The sequence below is a fragment of the Centropristis striata genome, chromosome 22 (assembly GCF_030273125.1).
Source record: "Centropristis striata isolate RG_2023a ecotype Rhode Island chromosome 22, C.striata_1.0, whole genome shotgun sequence".
NCBI lineage: Eukaryota > Metazoa > Chordata > Actinopteri > Perciformes > Serranidae > Centropristis > Centropristis striata.
In genome coordinates, this window is record NC_081538.1 from 17,281,815 (window position 1) to 17,304,669 (window position 22,855).

The 22,855-nt window shown below is 39.3% G+C and overlaps 1 protein-coding gene across 1 annotated transcript; it reads right to left on the bottom strand.

Annotated features, from left to right (window-relative positions):
* Positions 1-1,830: 1,830 nt before the first annotated feature.
* slc38a2 (solute carrier family 38 member 2) lies at positions 1,831-14,708 on the bottom strand. The gene is made up of 16 exons (XM_059325464.1): positions 14,405-14,708; positions 13,094-13,219; positions 12,913-12,994; positions 12,702-12,817; positions 10,166-10,239; positions 9,974-10,066; positions 9,545-9,620; positions 7,216-7,298; positions 6,949-7,007; positions 6,162-6,329; positions 5,969-6,048; positions 5,753-5,853; positions 4,508-4,632; positions 4,272-4,416; positions 4,078-4,175; positions 1,831-3,778 (listed from the first exon to the last, which is right to left on the bottom strand). Exons 2-16 carry the CDS (start codon positions 13,216-13,218, stop codon positions 3,662-3,664), a joined length of 1,542 nt encoding a protein of 513 aa, XP_059181447.1. The 5' UTR covers position 13,219; positions 14,405-14,708; the 3' UTR covers positions 1,831-3,661.
* Positions 14,709-22,855: the final 8,147 nt, after the last annotated feature.

The following is a 22,855-nucleotide window of genomic DNA, read 5'->3' on the forward strand; positions in this document are numbered from 1 at the left end:
TTTAAACAGGTCTTTGGTCCTTGCCTGTTCTAAGTTATATTTTAATAACCAGGACAGCGGTGTCAAACCAGTCCACTCCTGCTTTCTCCAAGCAAGCAGGAGCACACCTGATTCAACAAATCAACTGAGTGAAGACAGTTAAGGTAATTAAATGAGTGAGTCAGGTGTGTTCTTGCTTGATTGGAATGAAAACCTGCAGCCACAACGGCCCGATCAGTTCGGCACTTCTGAACTAAGACATGCTTTATGCCAGAACTTTGTAAAACACATTACAAAACTACATTCCATCTTGTCAGCCACACCTGTGTGAAATACCATGCCTCTAGGCCTAACCTTAAGCTTATTACAGATGGGCCTTTTTCACTGGAGACATTTTGACATGTCTGTAGTAAAAGCACAGGTGTAAATAATGAAATGATGTCAGGATCCTGGTATACATGCTGGCTCACTGTCATTCCTCATGGTCTGCTTGAACAGAATTGAACTATTCTTATTAGTAGCAACACCTGTGCTTTTCCTACTATGTGGGGAAAAAGGCCTGTCAGTGTTTGAGGTCTAATCAGCCAGCTGTGCAGGTGTATCAAGCCTTAACATAATTACAGGTATGCTTAAAAGACAAACAGCTATCAAATGATTTTGTGAACCACTTGTCAACTGTTTCCATAGTCACTAACAATCTATCAAGCTCAACTGCAAGGTTAAAAGTTGTACACAAGCTGAAAAGTTGGTTAGTGTGTATTTGTGGCTTATCTTATCATTCGAAGCATGCTAATTGAAATCACCCTATATTTAATCAGAGTTCTTTAAATATTTATTCTTTGTGAGCTAGATAAATGAACTCTGCTCCAGCTGTGGAGTGTCCTGTGTTGGCCACTAGGGGGCAGTGCTGTCAAAGAAAAGTGATGTCTGTCCCAGGAGAAAATGCCTCATTTAAATGTTAGTCATGCTTGATGTGATCGTTAGTCTGCACCTGGAGAATAATTACAACCCAACAACTGTGACGGTGCCTTTCTTTATTTGCAGAAGGTGCAGTGTAAATATTTGCCTTATCAACTCAGAAATCTTCAGAATTTATGTAATTATACTATGATAAAGGGAAAGTATAGGGGGATAAAAGATCTTCACCGAATTCACAGGCTGGCTTCAGTATCTTTAACATTATAACCTTTATATAGAATATATTATTACAGGTTGTACATAGCCACATTAAGGGTATAGGATTAAGAGTATACCTTTGGTGGTTTTAACATTATTCTTAAGGCCCCTTAGTGGCCATGCTGAGCTGGACTAATTCAGGAAGCCATCGGATGAGACATTTTAAAGTCCCTGCTAACTGTATGATGGAGGACCTGGTATAAATCCATTTAGTGACTTCCAAAACAACTTCTAACTCCTTGTCCACATAAACCACATTTATAAACCCTGTTATGCCAGGGAGAACACATTATCTCTGTGTTGAGTACTAATGCTATATGATCAGAGTTTAGAAGTATATTTAGCTGATTTGTTTCATCACTAATGTATATGTAGCATCTAGTTTAGGGGTTCATACAGCTTTAAAAAGTGATGAAAGAAATTATATTTTTTCAGTAAGAAACTATAAATTAGATTTATAAATTAGAAGACGACAATAAGTAGATTCCTTTAAAATGTCTAGTATTGATATTTGAAAAAATAATCTGTTTGTCATTAAGGTCCCTAGCGGCCTTCATTGTAGTTAAATAACTGACAACAATCCAGATGTTTCCAACTCCCTGTCCTCATAAACCACATTCACAAACTGTTTTCAAACTGAAAGAAGCTGACACAGTAACACAGCAAACCAAAATGTTATAGATTATCTTTGATTTTATTTGGACATCATTTACAGGATATACATAGTGTTTCATTGAAACAAGAGTGTAACACTGGTGGGCAAAGCCCTCTTTGCTCCTGAGGTCGAGATGGCTGACGTACTCTCCGAACAAAGATGTGCGTAAAGAACATTTTGCTGATCCGGGTTCGTGTTCAGGGGCCAAAAAGGAAACAATTTTGTTGCCGCTGTATCAGTGGCTTCCACATGTAACACAGTTTTCACAGAATCAACACAGTAGGATAATTCAGTCAGTCTTAACAGAGATGAACAGTTTAAGCTCCAGTCTATCGGAGCTAATTCAATATCACAAATTCACCAGCTTGGGGTTTTTCGCTTTTGTTTTACAACTCCAATGCATTATTGTAGAAAAAAAAAGTTCAAACAAAACAAAGCGTATATACAGTTGAACTCAATAGATATATATACATATATATATACATACATTATTATATAAATATAGTAAAATAGATTAAATTACATTGATTTCACGGTCTTCCATAAATAGATGTTGGACAATAACAGTATGGTGATGTGTTAAGTTAGTGTTGGAAGCACAGTGCACCGTCAGATGACAGGTTCACGACTCAACAGGGCATAAGTCCGCGTAGAGCTCAAGTTCTTCATTGTGAAACAGTTTGAAAGCACAAAACTGCGCGACAGTGCGCAAAAACACTCAAATATTGTGACAGATGCTCTCCTTAGCTTTTTTTTTAAAGTTGTTTGGTTGTCGGTGTTTAAGAGCACACCTGACCTCTATTTTTTTCTCTTGCAAGTTTAACAGGTATATTACAACCACTGCATGTGGTCAAATTCAAAGTATTCTCCCATAAAGAAAAACATTTTAAGTTTCCCGTCCCCTGAATGGGGAGGTGGAACTGGGGGCTGGGCGGCCTCCAGGTGTCAAAGCAGTAGTGTCATCGCTGCACGCGCTTTTCCAACAAGATCTTCAGCAGGTTATAAAGAGTAAATACAGTTTCGAGAGAGTCCTCCTATGAGGTACTCTGCAGCTCCCAGTGTTGGGTTTGAAAAGGCAGGTTCTGTTGACTTATATTGAATTTTACAAGGAAAGCTGACACTATAAGCAAGGTCACAAGGCCTGGGTACGAATACTGAAAAGGCGGTGTGGTAGGCCTTGCCTGTGAAAACTGACGTCTGTTTTTTTCTCCACAAGTGTGCTGAACAGTAAGTGCTTTTCAATATACAAAGATGCTTTACAAATACATTTTTGGCAAAGTAAAAAAGAAAAAAAAAAGAAAAAAAACAACAAATGTTGGAAGGAACTTAATCATCTTTGAGGAGGATGAACTTTCAAGTCTGTCGCCTCTTGTGAATCTTCAGGAGACTCACGTACAGTTCTCAGCAGGATTTGTTGTTGCCGAGCTCTGAGGTCACAGCCACACTCACAGACACATAACACCGTACCTGAGTGTAAGCTGCATTTTGAACTCTACGACTAAGTCATCTCTGATTTGAGGCACCTTCAAATATTTGTTTTAAGCTGTACCATAACTACAAAAAAAAACATTAAAAATAATAACGAGCAACGATGAAAAAAGTTACAATAAAAAGAGAAAAAACAAGTAAAACACCATCTTTGTGGTCTATAACAGCATACTGTACAAAGTTCGATACATTCTCTTGGAATGGCATGGTTTGTCGCTCAGGAAGTCAAAGCTGAGCATCAAGTAAGTTCTTGTGTTTTTCTTTTACAATAGGTTTTTGATCTTTGTTGGTTGCGCGGTCGTAGCAGTCCGGCGCTGAGAGCCTCTTCTCTTCTCAGTACGCCGCAGCAGGAGAGATGGAGCTTTAGTGTCCGTCGCTGTGTGCCTCCGGGCTGGATGTGGCGTTGTGAATCCAGTCCAGGATGATGAGGCTCATGCTGCCGATCATGACCAGGAAGCCGCACATCAAGAAGGCGGTGGCCTGGAGAGGAGAACAAGTACACATTTAGCTAACGTGTTTACCTCAGGTGACTTCAAGGAAGAGCTTTACAGATTGGGAATCCCTTTATTTGCTAAGAATTTGATGAATAAACAGTCCCTTGTGATCATGTTAAAAACAAGACCACAAAATGTAATTTTAATATTTTTTAACTTTAGCTGGCTAGCTGTTTAATGCTGTTTTTAAGCTGAAGGTCTCCTAGCTACAGCTTCATATTGAACCGACAAATGTATAAGTTAAGTATATCAAGTAAGTATATCACCAATAAAGTAACTCCTTACCCCGATCTTTTGCACAGACTTCATGGACTCCTTCTTGACCAGTTTGATGTAGAAAGCCGAGGGCAGGATGAAGATAAGCATGGCAGCAGCAGAGGCGCCTGTTTGGGGTAAGAATTTCCACATTTTAGACACATTTTGTATTTAAGATGCTATACATGACAGTATAATACACATAAACTTGCTCAGGCACCTACCGATGAAGCCAAAAATGTCTCTGATGGTGGGGACAAAGATGACCAAGGCATTGGTGCCAGCCAGAAGGCACACAGTGATGATGGTGTGGCGGATCCAGCTGAAGTCCTTAGAGGCGCACAGGAGCTGGTTGACGGAGGTACGAATCTACGCAGAGACAGACACAAAGGTTATCCTACATGACCCACTAAATTCACTACAGTCATAACAAGATTAGCTCCATCTCTTTGACACTTACAGGGAAAAGCACCACGGGGACGGTGAGGGTGACAGCGGTGAGCACAGCCAGACGGACGATCAGCAGGACCACATCAGACTTGTAGTACTTGGAGTAGGTGTGCAGCAGTTCAGGCTCCACGTGCACTGTGTAGAAAGACAACAGAAACCCTTTAGTTTGATTCACAGGCACAACATGTGACACATTTACAAAAAAGGTCAGAGATAAATACAGATATTCACAAGTTAGAAAAGAAAAGTGACCCAACAGCCTTTTTAGCTAGGGATATTATAAAAACATAAAAAAAGTTTCAAATCCAATGGCTTTATTAGTTACAATTTGTTTACCCTTTTCTTTGCCCCTGCTGTGTGCTTTGTGTTTTGTGCTTTTAAGCAAATGGTAGCATGCTAACAGGCTAAACTTAGAACATAACCATGGTAAACGGCTGCTTAACTGACATTAGCTTTTAGCTAAAAGGGCATTAGCATGGCTGTAAGCTGTTATTATATTTTGGAGAACACATGAAGAAACTGTAAAATACGTTAGCATTAAAAAAAAGCTTAATTTGTTGCCTCTACATATTCTTCTTTGTTGCAGTGTCCTAACTCTGGCAAATCCAGACAAGCAGGTTAGAAACAACGTCATAATGATTTCTCAATCTCTACTTGCCCAAACTCAAACAGTGCACCACCCACATCAGCTTTAGAGCTGTTATGACGGTTGAGGAACTATCTAATTCTTGTATAACCAGTTTAAAGTTCCAGGGACATATCTGCACTTCTCTCAGATGTTTCTGCCATAACAAACAGAACACAAGCGTGGTGGCACACTGGTCAGCTGCGCCAGGTGGGTTTTTTCACACTCTTGCATAACAGGCCTTGACTCCTGCACATTTTGTTCCAATACCTGCTATTTATTTTGGACCTGGAAGCGTCTTCCCTTTGGATGATTGATCTGCTCTGACATTTACTACCTAAAGACAATGACCGCTTGTACACCCATCCTGGAACGGTTAACTCTTTGCTTTCGAGGTATCCATTCTCTAACGTTGGCGTGTTTTTGATGCCATGTATGGTTCTCCTCAAAATTAACTAATGTTAAAATTTTATTTGGTGAAAATAAGATCACATTTATTTAGTCTTTGTTAAAACTCAGGTAGATTATGGAATCAGCTACATGCTAAATATGCTCCACCATACAGTCAGCACATATGTGTATATATAAAGTTAAAAGGTGAAATGGTTTTTCCCTGTCAAAGAGACTCACCGTTGAAGGTCAGGTATCCGAAGAGGGCAGCCAGCAGGTACATGATGAACATGGCCAGGAAGGACACATTAGCGACACCCTGCATCTTTTGGCGGGAACGGCTGTTTAGTTGAAAAATGTAATGTTTCATTTAGTTTTTATGTAACTCTTGTGGTTAAAATGATAAGAGAGCAGCTGTTTGCAGTTCGGTAATAAAACGAAAGCAGTGTGACTCACTCTTTGAGCTCCTCATACATGGGCAGGATGGCGGGGTGGCACACGAAAGCGAAGGTGAGGATGGGAACGGCGTAGACAGTCTGGAGAAAAAACAAACAAACAAAGTCAACATTTGAGCCTAAATACTCCAGATGATTTTTTATTTCAGTACCAAGTTCAACCTCCAGATGTTTTCCTTCTTAAAGAGCTTTACCTGAGAGTTGAAGACAAAGTATTTTGGCGTGCAAGCGTCCTCACTGTAGTCCACAGCGCTGGTGTTCAAGTGAGGAAGGGTGATGTTCACCACTTTGTTTATTGTTTCGTTCAGAGCGGTGAGGTCCTCAGGGAGAGGGCAGCCGATCTGGAACTTCTTGATGATCACCTGAAGGACAAGACAACAGATTTTAGGGTTAATTAGCTAATATTTCAACGGTTCATGTGTAATATTAAAATACGACCGCTTTATTCAACAGTTGCTGTTTTAAAGATGTTGATGTCGTTAGATGGAAGTACTTGGTTAAGTTTAGGCAACAAAATAACTTGGTTAAGGTTTGGATTAAAATAACTGCTTCCGTGCATAACTACAAGAGGAAATTGCGCAGATGTCCAGTTTTCGTAGGAATAGCCAATAGTAACTACAACCATAAATAATTGTAATCCTTCCAGTTCTTGAATCAGCATTTAGCCCATTATTTCCCATAAGTTCAGTCTTCACTATTTTTTTTATTTATTATGTTGTGTATTTTAAGTGTGTTATGACTCCAGCTTAGTGTATCCTGCTCTTCTACTGAGTGGGAAAGAAGGGAGCCAGGGATTAAATGGAAAATTGAAATTTGTTCCTTGACTCATCTGGCACAACAGGCCAGCTCCGGTGCCAAAGGGGCGTGCAGGAAATACGTTTGTGTGTGTGTGTGTGTGTGTGTGTGTGTGTGTGTGTGTGTGTGTGTGTGTGTGTGTGTGTGTGTGTGTGAGGAATGAGGAAACCGGTGGGTTTTACTCACCACAATCAGAAAGAACACCATGCAGAGTAGAGACAGACCACTGGTGTAACCAAGGTAACCTGAGGGGGTAAGCAAAACAGAAACATGAGCTACAGTTTGTTTTTTTAAACAGGTTTTCTGTTTTAAAGGTGCAGAATGCTTCTTTGTTTTACTTTTATGACTTTACACTTGGGCTCATGCAAGTGCGTCACGAGCCTTTTTACTGACACCTCTGTAATATTTAACAACACACACACACACACACACACACACACACACACCGCTTACCTAAGTTCCTGAGCAGTGACAGTGGCAGGATAATAACAAACGTCACGATCAGCACGAGGTAATCACCGTTAGTGTACCATTCTCTGAAACACAACAAGACGGAACAAGAACACGTCAGTAAAACTCTTTACGTCATTATTTTTTTCTTTTACACATTTGCTTCCTGTTTTTACCCTATTTATATTTGATATATTTTGAAAGCTCTACTGTGTAATATAAATGACAAATCACACATTCTTAACTATTCATCATTTTTTATATATTCTCATCTTCTTTAATGTTAGAACTTAAAAGCTTCAAAGTATATTTTTACCCTGCATTCAAACTAAAATCAAAAGGCTAAAAAAGGCTACAGATCAGAAATAGGTTGTATTTTTTGTCACCTTTTTCAGGATACACCAGTGTTTGTAATGTAATGTATCCACATTAGTCTTTACTTCAGTATATAAGGTATATATACAGTAGCTTTGATCACATATAGTCATCTCTTTCAAGCTGAAGACACGCTGACTAACCAGCACCTGGCTAATTAGCACTAAAACTGGCTTCTCAACATCACATTAAATCCACTTCACTGTCAGAATTCTCTTTTACATCTCCAGTCCTGATCAAACATCTCCAACATCTGCATGTCAGCTGACACAAACTGGCCTGCGCAGGATGACTGCATCGCACACAGAAATAGATTCAACAAAGCAGCACTGAGGAGCCGAACCCCATCAATTTTTCAACCTTTAAGCGAGGTCGCAGTGAGCTCATGCCCGCTCCGTCGCGATGCGGCACCGGCCGCATCTTCTAAAAGGGCTCTTTGAAGGACTGCTCGGATAGACTGAGCACTGTCCGTCCCTTTAAAAACACGTCCAGACTCCCCCTCCTCCCCTCCCTCTCCTCTCACAGAAGATGCTGCTTCCTCTTCTCCGACACTTCAAAAACAACCGGCAGCCATTTTGCTTGATGTGCCACTTCACCTCGAGTGTCTCTGCCAGCCGTTTCTGCTTTTTCTTACACTTCAGTTAAAAAAATCCTTGTTCTGTTAGGAATTTTTGTGCTGCAACACATTACTCCATCTTTCACCAACGTGCAAACACCCCTCTGGGATGTCTGTACTGACATTGGGAATATATTTATGAATCACTACCAAAAACCTGAGGCTGATCGGGCTGACCCCATTACTGATCTCTTGGAAATCAGGTCAGATTTGTTTTAGAATTCAACAAATCATACTTCGATACCAATATAATATATTTTTCCTTGCATTTATATTTTAAAAAAGTATGATTTTTAAAGTTTTCCTTTGTATTTTCTACTCTAGATGCTGTAAGATTTTCATATAATTATTTTCATATATTCTGCCGGCTAAAATGAATCAGTAATGAAAAAAACAACAACAAAAACACTTATTATCGATTACTCTGAAGTCCAAAGTGTGCCGCATAGACTTTTTGACCATTACTAACAGTGCATTTGTGAGCAGTCCCCTGTTCTGTCAACATCTCATTTAGAAGAAAATTTTAAAAAACATTTGACGATGTTCAGCTCAGCCACATTTCCCAAAAGAACACCTTACTCCATCCAGCTAATCACACACAGTTCTTTCACCAGTTGTGTAGTATCCTGACCCTGTAAACAGCCCTCTGGGATGTCTGTATTGACATTTGGTTAATAGTTACGGCAGCGTAAATGATCTGATGGTCACATTTGAATCACTGGCAGGATCTGTTCAACCTTTTTCTTGGCCAGAGGCCGATCTCTATGACCCGATAACCGTTTTCTTGGAAATCTGGGGACGCTTACATAAGTTAACCAAGTAAGCCAGTTTTATTTCAGTAAGTTTGACTTATTCTAAGCTGATTTGACTCTAGAATGCAAAGTCAACATAGCTCAAGCTCAGTTACATGATGGGAAACTAGTTGAATTTGCTTTATGTAACTGAATCAACTGAAAATAAGTCAGATTAACCAAAATAAACCTGGCTTATAAAGTAAACTCGCTTTTTGGAAAATACTTATTGGAGAATTAAGAACCTCCAATAGAGGGTTATACAACTTAATTTGTGATCATATTAATATATTTTTCCCCTCACATTTATATCCACCAAAAATGATGAGTTTTTAAATGTATACATGTATTTTATGTCTATTAAAAACCAATTTAAAAAAAATAAATACATATATATAATCTCTGTTTTCAAGAAAATTCAACACTGCACCTTTAAAAGACAGTCAAATCAGCCATATAGACTTAAAGACAACTTTTAAACTGTCCAAGATATGCAGGTGATCACATCTATTTTCCAAGTTTGGAAACTAAAAAAGATCTGGTCACTCACCCATTGCTGGTTCCCATGAAGGATTCAATGACGATGGGCAGCTCGTATTTGACGATGTAGAGGTAGCTTGACATGGCTGCAAAGACAAAAACAGCCATTAGTATATTTTGGTGTAAAATAAGCCAAGTCATGCCCATGAGTGGAACTCCACTGCAAAAATAGTGATGTCTAATATTTGGGCTGAGTTGTTCCAAGGGATAAAAAAAAGTTCAGTGCGTGCTTGTAGAATGACTCAAGTTTTCACTGGAAGCTGCTCTACGTTCCAAACACACACACTGGTTTCCACTGGGCCAACATTTCTGTTTTCCTTTCCTTCCTTTTTTTCCAAAGCAGTCCGTTTAGACACAGAGACACAGTGTTGTAGAGTGGAATAAACACGGTGGTTTAATTACAGTTGCATAAGACTTCTGTTCTGCTAAAATGTCTCACCTCCGATGTTCTGCATGGTGATGGAGCAGGACGCGGCCAGTTTCCCCGGCATCCCGAAGGCTTTGTAACCCAGCTGCTCGTACACCAACGCACCTGTGAGGAGGAAATACACAAAGACAGGAAGGTTTAGCATTCAAAAGTACCTCCGGGAGAATCCAAGCAGGAAGTTTGGACACAATCTGACGGACTCACCTCCTTCGTTAGCCGTCTTCAGTAGCAAGTGGACAGAATACAAGGAGAAGATGGCGACGGCCACAAGGAGAATCCTGTAAACAGACAACAGGGATGTTGAGTTTAATGTGGACTCGTGACCAAGATCGAAATTACAAGTCAAACCAGCTAAATCAATGAGAGACCGCTCCTGATCGATACTGCAGTGCTTCTCTGTTACATGTGCCACGCTTGTGTTGAACACGGGGATTTAAAGGCCATTTCAATGACAAATGTGTTTTTGTGGATGCGGTAAACAAACACATTGACATTTATTTAACGGGAAGGTCAGCCACTCCTCTGCCAGGAGATGTCTTACACCGTGTACCCTTGTAATGATTCAAATCGAATGCAGCACCTGCCAGCAGGACGACATGATTTAATACATTTCTGCTTCTTCCAAGAACTTAACATATCAAGATATGGATAAGCATTTCAAGAGAATTCCTCAAAGAGTGTCCAATTCATAATTTTCTGCTTTGGAAAAAAAGCAACAGCAGTCAGATCCTTTCGGCCCCTATGTGACGAAAAAAACCTGCATTTTCCTACATTTCGTCAGCCTGATCAGCAAAGACCTTGAATGCAGCATTAGTGAGCAGGTTCTTTAAGTCAACGGCAGCATCAGCAGGGTTACAAAGGACAGAAAGGATCCCTGTCAGGGATCCTCTTTGCACTTTCTGGACGCTGCAAAGCCAGCAATATGTTCCTGTGTATTTTTAGCGGAGGTGAAAATGAATCTCCGCGCCTTTTGTGGACACGTGTTGAAGAGAAGCACCGTGTTCTGCCGGACATTTGACCATCCAGCTGCTTTGAGTCTCTGGCTGCCTGCCTGCCTGCCTCTGTCATCATCACGGTTCATATCTTATCGCTTTATTTGCTCAGACTCAGACAAATATATGCTTTGGATGACCTTTTATGGGTCTGTTCAACAAGTGGTTACTTAATTCTTTAAAACTTTAATTGAGGATGAGAAACAATGCCAGACTGTGTTGCGAAATACAAAGAAACCAGCTATCCTTCCTGCAAACGAAGGGCTCTGATTGGTCAGCGGCTGGCTGAAAGTAAACCACTACGTGCTCCATTCATGATCTCTCCGTTTACATAACTCCGGCCCAAATGCGGCAGGATTAGCCTGGCTAAGCTGCTTCTACAGCCACTCCCTGTGTTTGTAAACCGACATACAACTGCAATATGATGGCACACAAAGTACATGTACTCATATTCTGACTGTGTTAGAGAAAAGACACTTTACTGGTCTTTCTTTGTTGGTTTCTGCCTCCTGAGTGGTAGTAAACGGCCTTTTTAAGACAGTGATTCAACTAAAAGTGCTTTTATAATTATTATATATGTATAACTAATGAAAACGTAAGCGATCCAGGTGAAAATAAATGTAGATAACTCTTAAAATTCTTCACATAAGCAGTAAAAGTGATAGTCAAGTTGTATGCTTTTTAATCTCAAATTCCTCTGCATAGCCAATAGGGGGAGCTCTTCTAAAAAAACATAATTTGCCTTGAAGAGATATGTCCTTTTTTCCCACTTTAAATGAACAATCTGCACAGTTTTATCTGCTGCAAACATGATAGCGAGTACTAGAGCGAGTACGATGAGCATTTGTAAACTTTCGACCCCGGTGTAATCTGCTGCTCAGGGTCGAGCGCCGGCTGCAGAGCAAACACACACACACTGCTGGCGGGAAAAAGCCCTGCAGAGGCTCGGCACATCATGACCTGCAACCTTGACGCAACAGACAAAACTACAGCTGCTGCTGTTGGCCTCAGCTGGCTCCAGATTATGAAACTAAACAGTGGCTTTTTTTTTGTTGTTTACTTTAAACCTCAACCTCTTTTATGGTTATTGTTCATTCTGTCTTTCTCTGATTTCTGACGTAGAGCACGACTGATTTATTAAATGACTATGCAAAGCTACTCACAAGGATCTTCTTTAAAAAAAATATATATATATATATATTTTAACATTTTTATATGATACATGTACAGTGAATTATGTAACTTCTAGAAAGTTCCAACCAATTCTAGAAATAAAGACTGAAATAAAATAAATAGTTAAATAAATATCAATATACACTGAAAATTATAAATAAAATGCTGTGCTGTATTTCTTTCTCTTCACTCTGTCTTCCTGTCCTGTTCACCTCTGTCATATTGTTTGTGTTTTTTTATACGTTTTGGACGGGTTGATGGCAAATTTCGTTGTACTACCCTGTGCAATGACAATAGAGGCTTCTGATTCTGAAAATATATTTAAAAAAATATATAAATATATTTTATGTTCAGTATCAGTCAATTACTAACCCAAAATAAAGAATAAATAAAATAGCTACATGACTATTGTTTTCTGTATTATATAATCTACAGAAAAGGTTTTCCTATGAGTCCAAAATGAGTCTGTGATAGGCCAATAATATCAGCTGTCTGATAAATCTGTTGGGCTCGAGCCTCAAGCTGCTTTGCCATTTTTGCTGGGAAAAGAATTGAGTTAACAAATAAAGACTTACACAAACAGGGCGATGCCTGTGTTGGCCATAGCGTAGGACAGGCCGAGGATGCCACTGCCCATGATGGCGTTCCCCAGGTTGAAGACGGACATGCCAAAGGAGGCATTGCCCTGGTGCTGTTGGGAAAGCATGGGTTCATGGTGAGGAAATCAGGGAAAAAAACAATACATTCATGATCAAACTTGTGTTGTAGAATGATAAAAACTCTTACATATTCTGTCTCATACTTCTTCTTGCCCAGATTGTGTTCAGGGAGGAAGTTCTGACTCTCTGCATCGATGTCAGAGTATTGGCTTTGGAGGAGAATAAAAGAGAGATGGATTTAGAAATGAATTTCAAAATAAGACTTATTTAAAAAAATGTATGTTGGGACATTTTAAAGCCAGGCTCACCCGCCCAGTGGGACCTTCTTAGGACAGTCTTGGTAAGTGTACTCGTTGCTGTTGGAGCTGCTGCTGTCTTCCTCAGGAGAGATGTTGAAACGGCTCATCTCAGTCTTGGCAGTCGGCTGTTTCATGCTGATAATGTCAGAGCAAGAAGAAAAGAGCAAATTTACTTCCTACTATTCATTTTTACGCATTCCTTCTAGCTGCGTCACACCACAGTCGTTTTTATTTACTTCTGCGCGTTCACGCCGCCTTTGGAATAATCAATATTATAGTGAGCAGCAGGCGCGCGCCGCAGCCCTGCTCATGAATCTCAGGTCATGTGACTTCTCGGATGGAGGGAGGCGGGGGGAGGAGGAGAGAGGGAGGAGGGGAGGGGGTGACGCACCGGCAGTGGAAAAATACCAGACTACCGGCAACCGAGTCCACCCGACATCACCTCAGCCCTGATGTCTGAATGACAAAAAGCCGCAGTATGCGCCGCTCACTTTGCGCACATTTGTAGAAAAGTGTTATATGAAAACAGGGCGTGACTGCGTCTTTATCTTCACACAAATCAGTTTTTAGACATTTATAAAGCAGAATCCTGTCACAACAAAGCATTATAATATAAAGCTTATATAATAATATCATATTTTTATATAATGGGTGAATAAAGCGCACATGGAGAGCCACACAGTGCGTAAAAGGCGCAACCCCAGATCTATTTAATGACATTATTTCCACAGCCGGCTCCGATGGAAACAATGGCACGTGTTGTCTCTTTATGGGCATGGCTCTCCATTTTGCGCAGAGGCTCCCTCTCTGATTCATACCCCCTGTGTGATTATACTCATTGCTATCACACACAGAGACTCTGGCTTTACAATATTTCTCTTTTTACCCAGCTTGTATTTAATGAAGCTGTTTGCCAGTGACAGCCCTGTGTGCCACCTCCAGACATGAGTCCAGCACTGCAGCATCACTGTCACACTGCTTCATTATTTATTTATTTATTTGGACCAGAGAAGGTAAGAAATAAGGCACCAGGCCTCTCAGAAAGGACATTTATGCCTCTATGGATACAGATCCATACATATAATAAGACAGGAAATACTTTATTAATGAGTAATTAGCCCAAAAGAGCCCACAACGCATCTAATTTATTTTTTCATTATATATGATTATAAATCAAAATAAAAGACACATATTAAGTTAATTATTTAAATGTAAGAAAAAGTGTGGCATCTTAAAGATTTAAATTTCAGCCCCTGCACCGCCTACATCCGGTCATTTTGTGACAGACAGTCAGTGAAGATGAGATGCCGGGGATCTTACCTGATGAAGATGTGGCAGGATGCCTGTAAAATCCGTCCAGTAAAAAAATAAAGAATCAGCAAATGTCCGGACGATTTCCTCACAAAATACGACTGATCCTTCAGAGTATTTAGGATGAATATGAATGAATTAAAAAATGATCAGACAGGCCTCTTACAGACACTAGCTCAGTCAGACACTTCAAGTCAACCAAGACACTGAAGATAAATCTACGCGAAAAATCAGAAGAATTTTAAGATTTATAATTAAAGCAGTTTCCCAGAGATGCGGTGCGCTCGGAGAGAAAACCCAGTTCTGCTGGAGGAGGGGTGGGGACTCACCCTTTTATAAAGATGAGCATTGCATCAGCTACAGGGAAGGAAGCAGCGAGGGGAGGGGGAGAGAGAGAGAGAGAGGGGGAGGAGGAGTTAGATGGAGGAGGTGCAGTTTTTACACGCAGTAGTGACGTGCCTTTGTGTACAAACAGAGCAGTGACCCAGAGACTCTCCCTTGGAAAACCACAGGAATCCTCTAGTACATTTTTACAATAGGTGTTATAATGGAATACTATATATAAACAATTAGTATTAAAATGTTCTGAACCATTCTGTAATTATAACAGGAACATCTAGTCATCTTATGCAAATTAAATAAACCTGTCAGGCAAATTGGAAAAAATAAAACACACACTTAGAGGTTCAGCTGGCAAATTCAGTAAGATTTGCAACCTTTTCTGAGATAGGCCTATGTGGAAGAGAAATCAGAGCTACATGAATCCAGTTAATTAGGACAACCACTGATTTCATTGTGTTTAGATGACAACCCGCTTCAATACTATTCAGTATGTACGCTGTAAAAAAACGTCTGTTTAATTTACTGTAAAATACCGGCAGCTGTGGTTGCCAGAATTTCACTGTAAAAAATACAGTGAGTGGATTTGCTACTGTAAATTTAAATGTAAATATCAGCAAAAACTCTAATTAAGACTGAGTTTTAGGGTTATTGTTTACTGTAAACATTTTTTACAGTGTACTGTATTTCTCTAATGTTTTTTGCTTGTTTGTGTTTTTGTTTTCTGTAAATTTCTCTCCTTTTAATGTTTGTCCTCTTTTACGACATGCTTAACTTATATTGTCTTAGATTTACTCATCTATTTATCATCATCATCACTATTATTACTATTAGTTATCTATCTTGGCCTATATATTTATTTAGTTTTACTTCATGAGGTGGGGATTCTGTTCTGAGTGTTCCTGTATGTCTGTGTTCTATTGGGAAAAAAAACTTACTAAACAAAGTTCAAAATAAATGAATAAATAAATAAATAAATAAACAAACAAACAAACATGTCAGGTGTGCCAGTTAATGCAAATCACTTCTGTTGTGATGTGTGTGTGTGTGTGTGTGTGTGTGTGTGTCCATGCTCTGTTTCATGAAGGAGAAATAGACCCAGTGAAGGTAAAGTGGACTAAGAGGGTCCTGGATCTCTGTCGCTCCAGATCAGGGTGTAAGTGGAGCTTCAAAGCAGACCTCCCTGTCTGTGGGAGATTACACTCAAGCAGTCATGTGACAGCGGTCATCCTGATCCTGATTCACGAAGCTGGCTCTCCTCGCTGGTCAGGTGTGTGTGAGTGTGTGTGTGGGAGGGAAATGTTCCACAGCTCTAGTTTCCAGTTTATTATTAATGAAGGGATGACACTGTTCTGCATCAGTGTGAACTTTGAGTCCACACAGCTCATAAATACAACGCTTCATTCTAAAGGAACTGCTGTTAATACTACATCTTATTACTACTGCTGCTCCTGTCTTATCACCACCACTACCATAATACTACTGTTTATATTACACTGATAGATCATACTGGCCAAACAGAAATACCACTGTAATTGTGATTCTGTTTTAGCAGTAATATATATTATAATGATACTAGAATAATGCTGTAATATTCTATCACTATTACAATATTCTGCACTACTACAACAAGTACTTCTAGAACTTGAACTGCTACTAGTTGCACTACTGTAAGTATATCTTCAAGTAGTGTACTATTTGTAGTACATGCATTACTACAATTACTACTCTTACTCATACTACTGCTAGTACTTCATCACCACTACTACTGACTGCACTACTACAAGTAGTTCTTATGAGATGTACTCATACTACTACATTTAGTACCTTCACTACTACTACTTGCATTATTACAAGTTAGGGACAGGCGCTTGGAAGAAAGAAGTTTTTATACATACATTTATTTACATACAGTGCTTAACAAACGTATTTGACCAGCTGTCAGAAAAACGAGAAAACATGAACATTTTAGAAATCTTTCATAAGCTTGTTTAAAACTAAAATGTTATTGTCATTTATTTGACAAATAACAAACAGAATTAACCTTTTTATACCCAGATTTGATTCGGCTCACTGGGCTTCTCTGAGAAGTCAGAAATTAATCAAGAATAACCACTAAAACAAATTTTTCTGTTCAGGAATGCAAGTAAATAATGAGAATTTGACTCTTAATCAAGAAATAATAATGTGCTTTACTATTTTTACATTTTATTTGGTAAAACAGTCAATTATAAAATCCATGCATAACAGTAATTATTATATTTTAGCATTCTAAATATAATTTTGGCTAAAGTGCTAATACATACTGGTGTATTAACCATTACAGAAACATAAAAAATGCGTTTGGTAATTACTAATGCTGTTCATTTAGGACAGCTGTGGCACAAACCAGTGATCTAATACATTTGTTAAGCACTGTATATAAAGAACAGTTGCCTGTATAACAAAAACAGATAACTAAGAGTGTGAGCCTAGGGCTCTTAAGGAACACCATGTATTTGACATCAACTCATGAGCTCTGTGATATTCTTGCAGATGTTTGAATTGGTGCCATTTGTAATAAACACATGTGGGCACTTTTATATAAAAGATTGAACTAGCTCAAAAATTCAACAAGTTACAGAATCATATAGTGTTATAACCATACTTACTACTTGTACTATTACTACCACATACATAACTTGTACTACTACTATTGGTACTTACAGTAGTGTATTATTTCCTACTACCTCCTGACCTACTACAACTCTTACTTTTACTCATGATAGTAGTAGAAGTGGTCTACTTTCAATTTCATTTCTGCTTTCTGATGAAAAATGTACTTCTCCTTTTAATATTTTTATTCATCCTACTTAATACTACTACTACCACTATGGGGTTAATACCTAATGTTAATTGTACTGATTCTGAAATGTGGTATTTCGTTTGAAAATTTCAATAAATAAATTGTAAAAAAAAAGTTTAAGTGGACATCTGGCAAAAAATTGGATTGTGTAAATTTTAATTTTGAGTTGAGTTGAGTTGAAATGTGCTCATGTCTACGTGTTCCAGTTATAAGACGTGCAGCAGCGTTCTATATATTCATACGACTTCTAGTCCTCGTACCTCTGCAGAGAATCAGAGGTCAGAGGTCACACAGAGAGTTCTGCTCTTGGAAACATGATGGTGTGTGATGAAACCCAGTCCAGTCACTAAGAAAAGAGGTGGAAATTATGCATATTTCAGTAAATATGTAATAAATATGAGTGTGTGAGGTCGGTGTCATGAGGTGAAAGGTCAGCAGCTGTCAGTAAGCACGTCTTTCTCCTCCATGATGCAACATCTTCATGTCTTTACATCCTTCACCAAATATACTTTTGGCTTTGTGATCATGTGACGCAAGTTCAAATTACACCCTGCAGGGAGTGAGCGGCGTGTCATGATGATGAGGCACATTTGTGTTATGAACAGTTTTCCAAAGCTGCACTTTTGTCATATCGTCTTACAGAAATACATCTCTAACACCATACAGCCATTTTTTTTGTCAATGCAAACAATTTCCCCCCTTTTTTTTTTCATTGAGGAAGCTGCAAACAGAACCGGAAGAACTGGTTTCTGCTGTTAGTAAAGAATAATCAATGCCGTTGTAAACAAAAGTCATACACTTAGTTGGATGATTGGAATGAGGAATGACATGCAAAAGAAATGCTATGTGTTTAAACTCACGTGCATATAATTTTATTCACAATAAAGTGCAAGTGTGCAGGTGAGGACAGATATAACATTGACTCATAGCACATGTAATCTAACAAGGGAAGATGAGACGATGAACAGAACACACACACACACACACAAACACACACTTGGTGTAAAGAAATGAATAATTCAACACATTCATGAATGAAAGGACACTTGTGTTGATTCTCTCACTCACTATTCCTCATAATCTCTCTGTCGCACACGCACAAACACACACATTGTGCATTCCTCTGCCCTCACAGTCACACATGAGTACGTTTGTGTGGGGGCTCTCTCTGTGTACGAGCCTTTGTTTGGGGCTTTAGCTCGACCCAGCAGATCTAAGACGGATCAGGAAAGTGGAGCGGGGGCAAGGGGTGCAGGAGGGGACGTGGTCTGACCACCTGTGCCCTGTTACCCTCATAGACACACAAAAATGCACAAAACATTCAAGCTGTTGTGGTCCAGGGAGTGGTGTATGTATGGCATGCAGGTGAGAGAGGGCGGGGTCAGAAAGGTCAACAAAGGCGAGAAAAAGTGAATGGAAGTGAAACAAGCTGGCTAAAACTCCTCCTCCCAACCTCCTCCCGCTACTATACTTTCACTATACTTTTACCACTTCCCTTATTAAAACTCTGCTGTTTCTACTAACACTTCAACTGCTACTACACATAGCGCAGACTTTGTCATGTGGTGCCTCACAAGTACATCGAGAGCCGATTCTGAGGAGTTTAAGAAACAAGGCTTTCACTGTAAAACCGTCTGCACTGAGGCTCTGTGCTGTGGCATAAATGAGCTGCCTCTGTCTGCGGGTCCACAACAATGCACAAGTCACTTAACTCGCATGGGTGTGCATGTGTGTGTGTTAAGGCTTGGCTGAACACACATGCAAATGGAATTTGTCTGCACACACCTTTGCAGAATATAATGCAAAGTGTAGATGTATGTCTGCTTCCGCGCGCCTTTTTTGTTTCATTTGGGGCCTAGGCCACATCCTGTTACAATATAAAGCATAGCCACAGAGGTTTCCTGCGAAATGACAAGACTAAAAACACGGAAACAAAACAAGAAGGCTGTATTTTTGTTAATAAGACACAAGATCTGATCCACTTTGTTCAAACTCTGGACTTTGAGATCCGGTGAGAACTGCAAAAAAGGTGTGTCTAAAAACAAGATAAAAACACTAAATCTGAGGGAAATGATCTTGCTGCATGGACAGATAATTTCACTTGACAAGATTTCTTAAATTAAGATTATTAAATCTAGAAGTAAGCATGTTGTACGCTTAAAATAAGAAATTAACTCTTAAAACAAGATAAATTAAAGCTGCAAGCAGCGATGAACTGGCCCGAGCAGAGTGCACTGCAAATGATTTGTTTCTTACCAAGATAAAAAAAAACTTTAGATTTAGAAGTGTTCGATATTTATCCAGTTTTAAGAGTTATAATAATAATAATAATAATAATAATAATAATAATAATAATAATAATAATAATGATAATAATAATAATAATAATAATAATTAATAATCTTAATTCAAGAAATCTTGTCAAGTGAAATTATCTGTCCATGCAGCAAGATCATTTCCCTCAGATTTATTGTTTTTATCTTGTTTTTGTTTTTAGACACCCCTTTTTTGCAGTGAACATTTAAACTCTGGTGTCCGCACCCAAATACCCTGCCTGGAAATCTGCTGGCCCACCACTTCAGGAAACAACACCAAGTACAAATGATCAGTGATAATGAAGAGACAGGTGTTATGTAAAAGCCAACAGTTCCTCATGCTTAGAGAATGGAGCACAAAAGAAAATGATGGTCATTTACAGCAACTTACAAACTGGCTCAAAATGTATTTAACTTGGAAAGATGATAGGTTACCCAACTCTTTTGACACAATGAGTGGCTGTTTGGATAAACACATTGCTTCCTTGGCGAGAATAAGACAGCACACTATGCCAGTGCAATAAATCTGGGCGAGACATGGGAGACAATTAGCCTCACATAAAAGAACGGAACCAGGAAACAGCTAGCTAGTGATGGGACGTTCTGTACCAAGGCTTCGGAGCGTGGGTTGAGAAATCCAGCAAGTCTTTTTGAAGCACGTATCGAGGCTTGTTTCTTTAAGTGCGAGTGACGTCATTGATTCGGTTTGAAGCCACGCTGGTTCAGGGAATGGTTCGAGTGTTGCTGTGATTTATAAACATATATAAAGCGAAATGGATCCACACCAAATTGAGACCAAGCACAGTGGAAAAATGATTGTTTCTAAAAACTGACTGAAATCATACTGACACATTTAAAAAAAAAAAAAACAGACGTCAATTAGCATTACCCACACATTAATCAAAAACAGATGAAATTAATGAATGAATGAATCACACAAAATCTAATGAAATGGTTCGTGGCAGTGATTATTCCTATGCTGACTCTGTTGCAGACAGCCAAGAGGCCATCGCAAGTTGTTGAAATGACAATTAAGGTTTTGGCCAGCAGGGGGGTTTGTGTTCACATGAAGCCTCAATTAGCATGCTAGCAAGCGAGTAACATAATGCAGAAAATGCAAAGAGAGTAACAGAGGAAAAAGATGAGGCTGTTGGGAATATCAACATTTTTCTTAGACAAAATTGGCAATACATCAACTTCATATCCATTGAAAAATGAATGTCCATGGCCTCCTAAAAATGTTAGCAAACATGTCACAACGCATAGACTGGGATTGTTGTGAAAATTTCCCCTCATTCAAAAGGAGTCTTCTCATGAGCAGCACACATGCTAAGCTAATTGTCTGCTGGCTCTAGCTTCATATTTAGCTATGAGAGTGGTATCAATCTTTTCCACTTACTTTGGCACAAATGTAAGCGTATTTTCCATAATATCAAACTTTTAAAAATGTTTTTGTTAATCTAATGCATATTGTCAAGATATTTTTGTCTCTCATTTATATCTGGGATTAATTGGCTAATCGTCTGCTGGCTCTATCTTCTTATTTATTGGAAGTGAGTGATATCTGTCTTCTTATTTAATTATTTCCGAAAAAAATATTAATATTAATATTAATTTAATCATTCACCCAAAGTGTGAAAAATAAAATAAACAGATAGATAGAATGTGATCCTAACATTTACCTCAAGGTTACAGAAAGTTCAGGCTTCCCAGAACAGGATGAACATCATTTGCATGTGCGCTCAGGCTGGTTAAACTTGTTTGAGGCTCGTCGACTGTGTTTGTAATGGATACTACACACTACACACTACTCAGGGGAGTATGTATATACATTACATACTCAATAATAAATATACTACTCTCAATGGACATTTCCTCTGTAGCACATTAGCACATTACTTCACTTTAAAAAAACAGAATTGTCAGCTGTCTCACATTGATGTGGATGTAGTAGAAATGTTTTATCTAGTAATCTTGTGTGTCATAGGAAGTTACATTCACCTACAATCATCCTGACCCCAAAGTTAATCACCTCCTCGGCAGCCGTCCATTTTCTTATGTAAATCCATTGCCCACTGCCCGAATGAAAACCTCTCAGTACATCATATTTAACTGTGCCAGTCTCCCGCCATGCCCCCCTCCTGTGTCCTGACCAGATCGCTAACACCATGGCTCCCCACCTGCCCCTCTCCCCCCAGCCTACACTGATTAACTTTTCATTTTCCCTGACTTTAGAGTGGGGATTTTCTTGCTCCTCAACCTTACTCACCCCGTCCCCACTGTGAGTGTTCTTGGAACAGTTAACCTCTAAGGAGGATCTTTATTACAATATAGACGGACAAGTTTTTTGTTTTTTTTCCAAGGCGGAGATCTCATGATCAGCCTTGCTTTATTAGGAAAATAAAGGTCGTTGGGTTTTTCGTCCACTGGCTTAAGGTGTGAACAAAATGTAAAGATCTGCAGGGGTCAGACATGTAAGGGGTAACTGGGTTATTTCCACTACGAGAGGAGAGTCAGGGATAAGCTGAGATGGAGACACTGGGGTTCTGGTTCATGTTAAGCCACCAGGGGAAAAAAAGTACCATTGTTCCTGTGACGCCAACAATAAGTAGCATTTCGGTCCTTTTTTAGGACAGATTTTACGAAATAAAAATTTCCATTGGAAATGGAGGTTTTCTTTTCATCTCACATGTATTGTTTTGTCAGAGTGTGTGCATGTGTGTGTGTCTTTTTGTGATGGACATTGGGTGCGTGAACGCAACCACCATTTGACGCTGGTGACACAAAGGAGGCTGGTGGCCATCAGACTGAAAAGCAAACAAGTCACCAGAGGAAGTGAGTTATCTTTTGGAAACCTTGTCATGTCGCTCACACACACACACAGAGGCATAGTTGATCCTGATCGGACGTGAGGCCTGCGACAGGATCAGGGTCACTACGTAAACACCCCTTAGCTAAACA

What these genes read in the sequence shown, in the direction of transcription:
- slc38a2 (XM_059325464.1), bottom strand. Translation starts at nt 13,218, where the DNA reads ATGAAACAGCCGACTGCCAAGACTGAGATGAGCCGTTTCAACATCTCT. An exon ending in AAGAAGGTCCCACTGGGCGG is followed by an intron (nt 12,995 to 13,093) that starts GTGAGCCTGGCT and finishes TCTCCTCCAAAG; the next exon opens with CCAATACTCTGACATCGATG. An exon ending in ACAGGCATCGCCCTGTTTGT is followed by an intron (nt 10,240 to 12,701) that starts GTAAGTCTTTAT and finishes GTCTGTTTACAG; the next exon opens with GATTCTCCTTGTGGCCGTCG.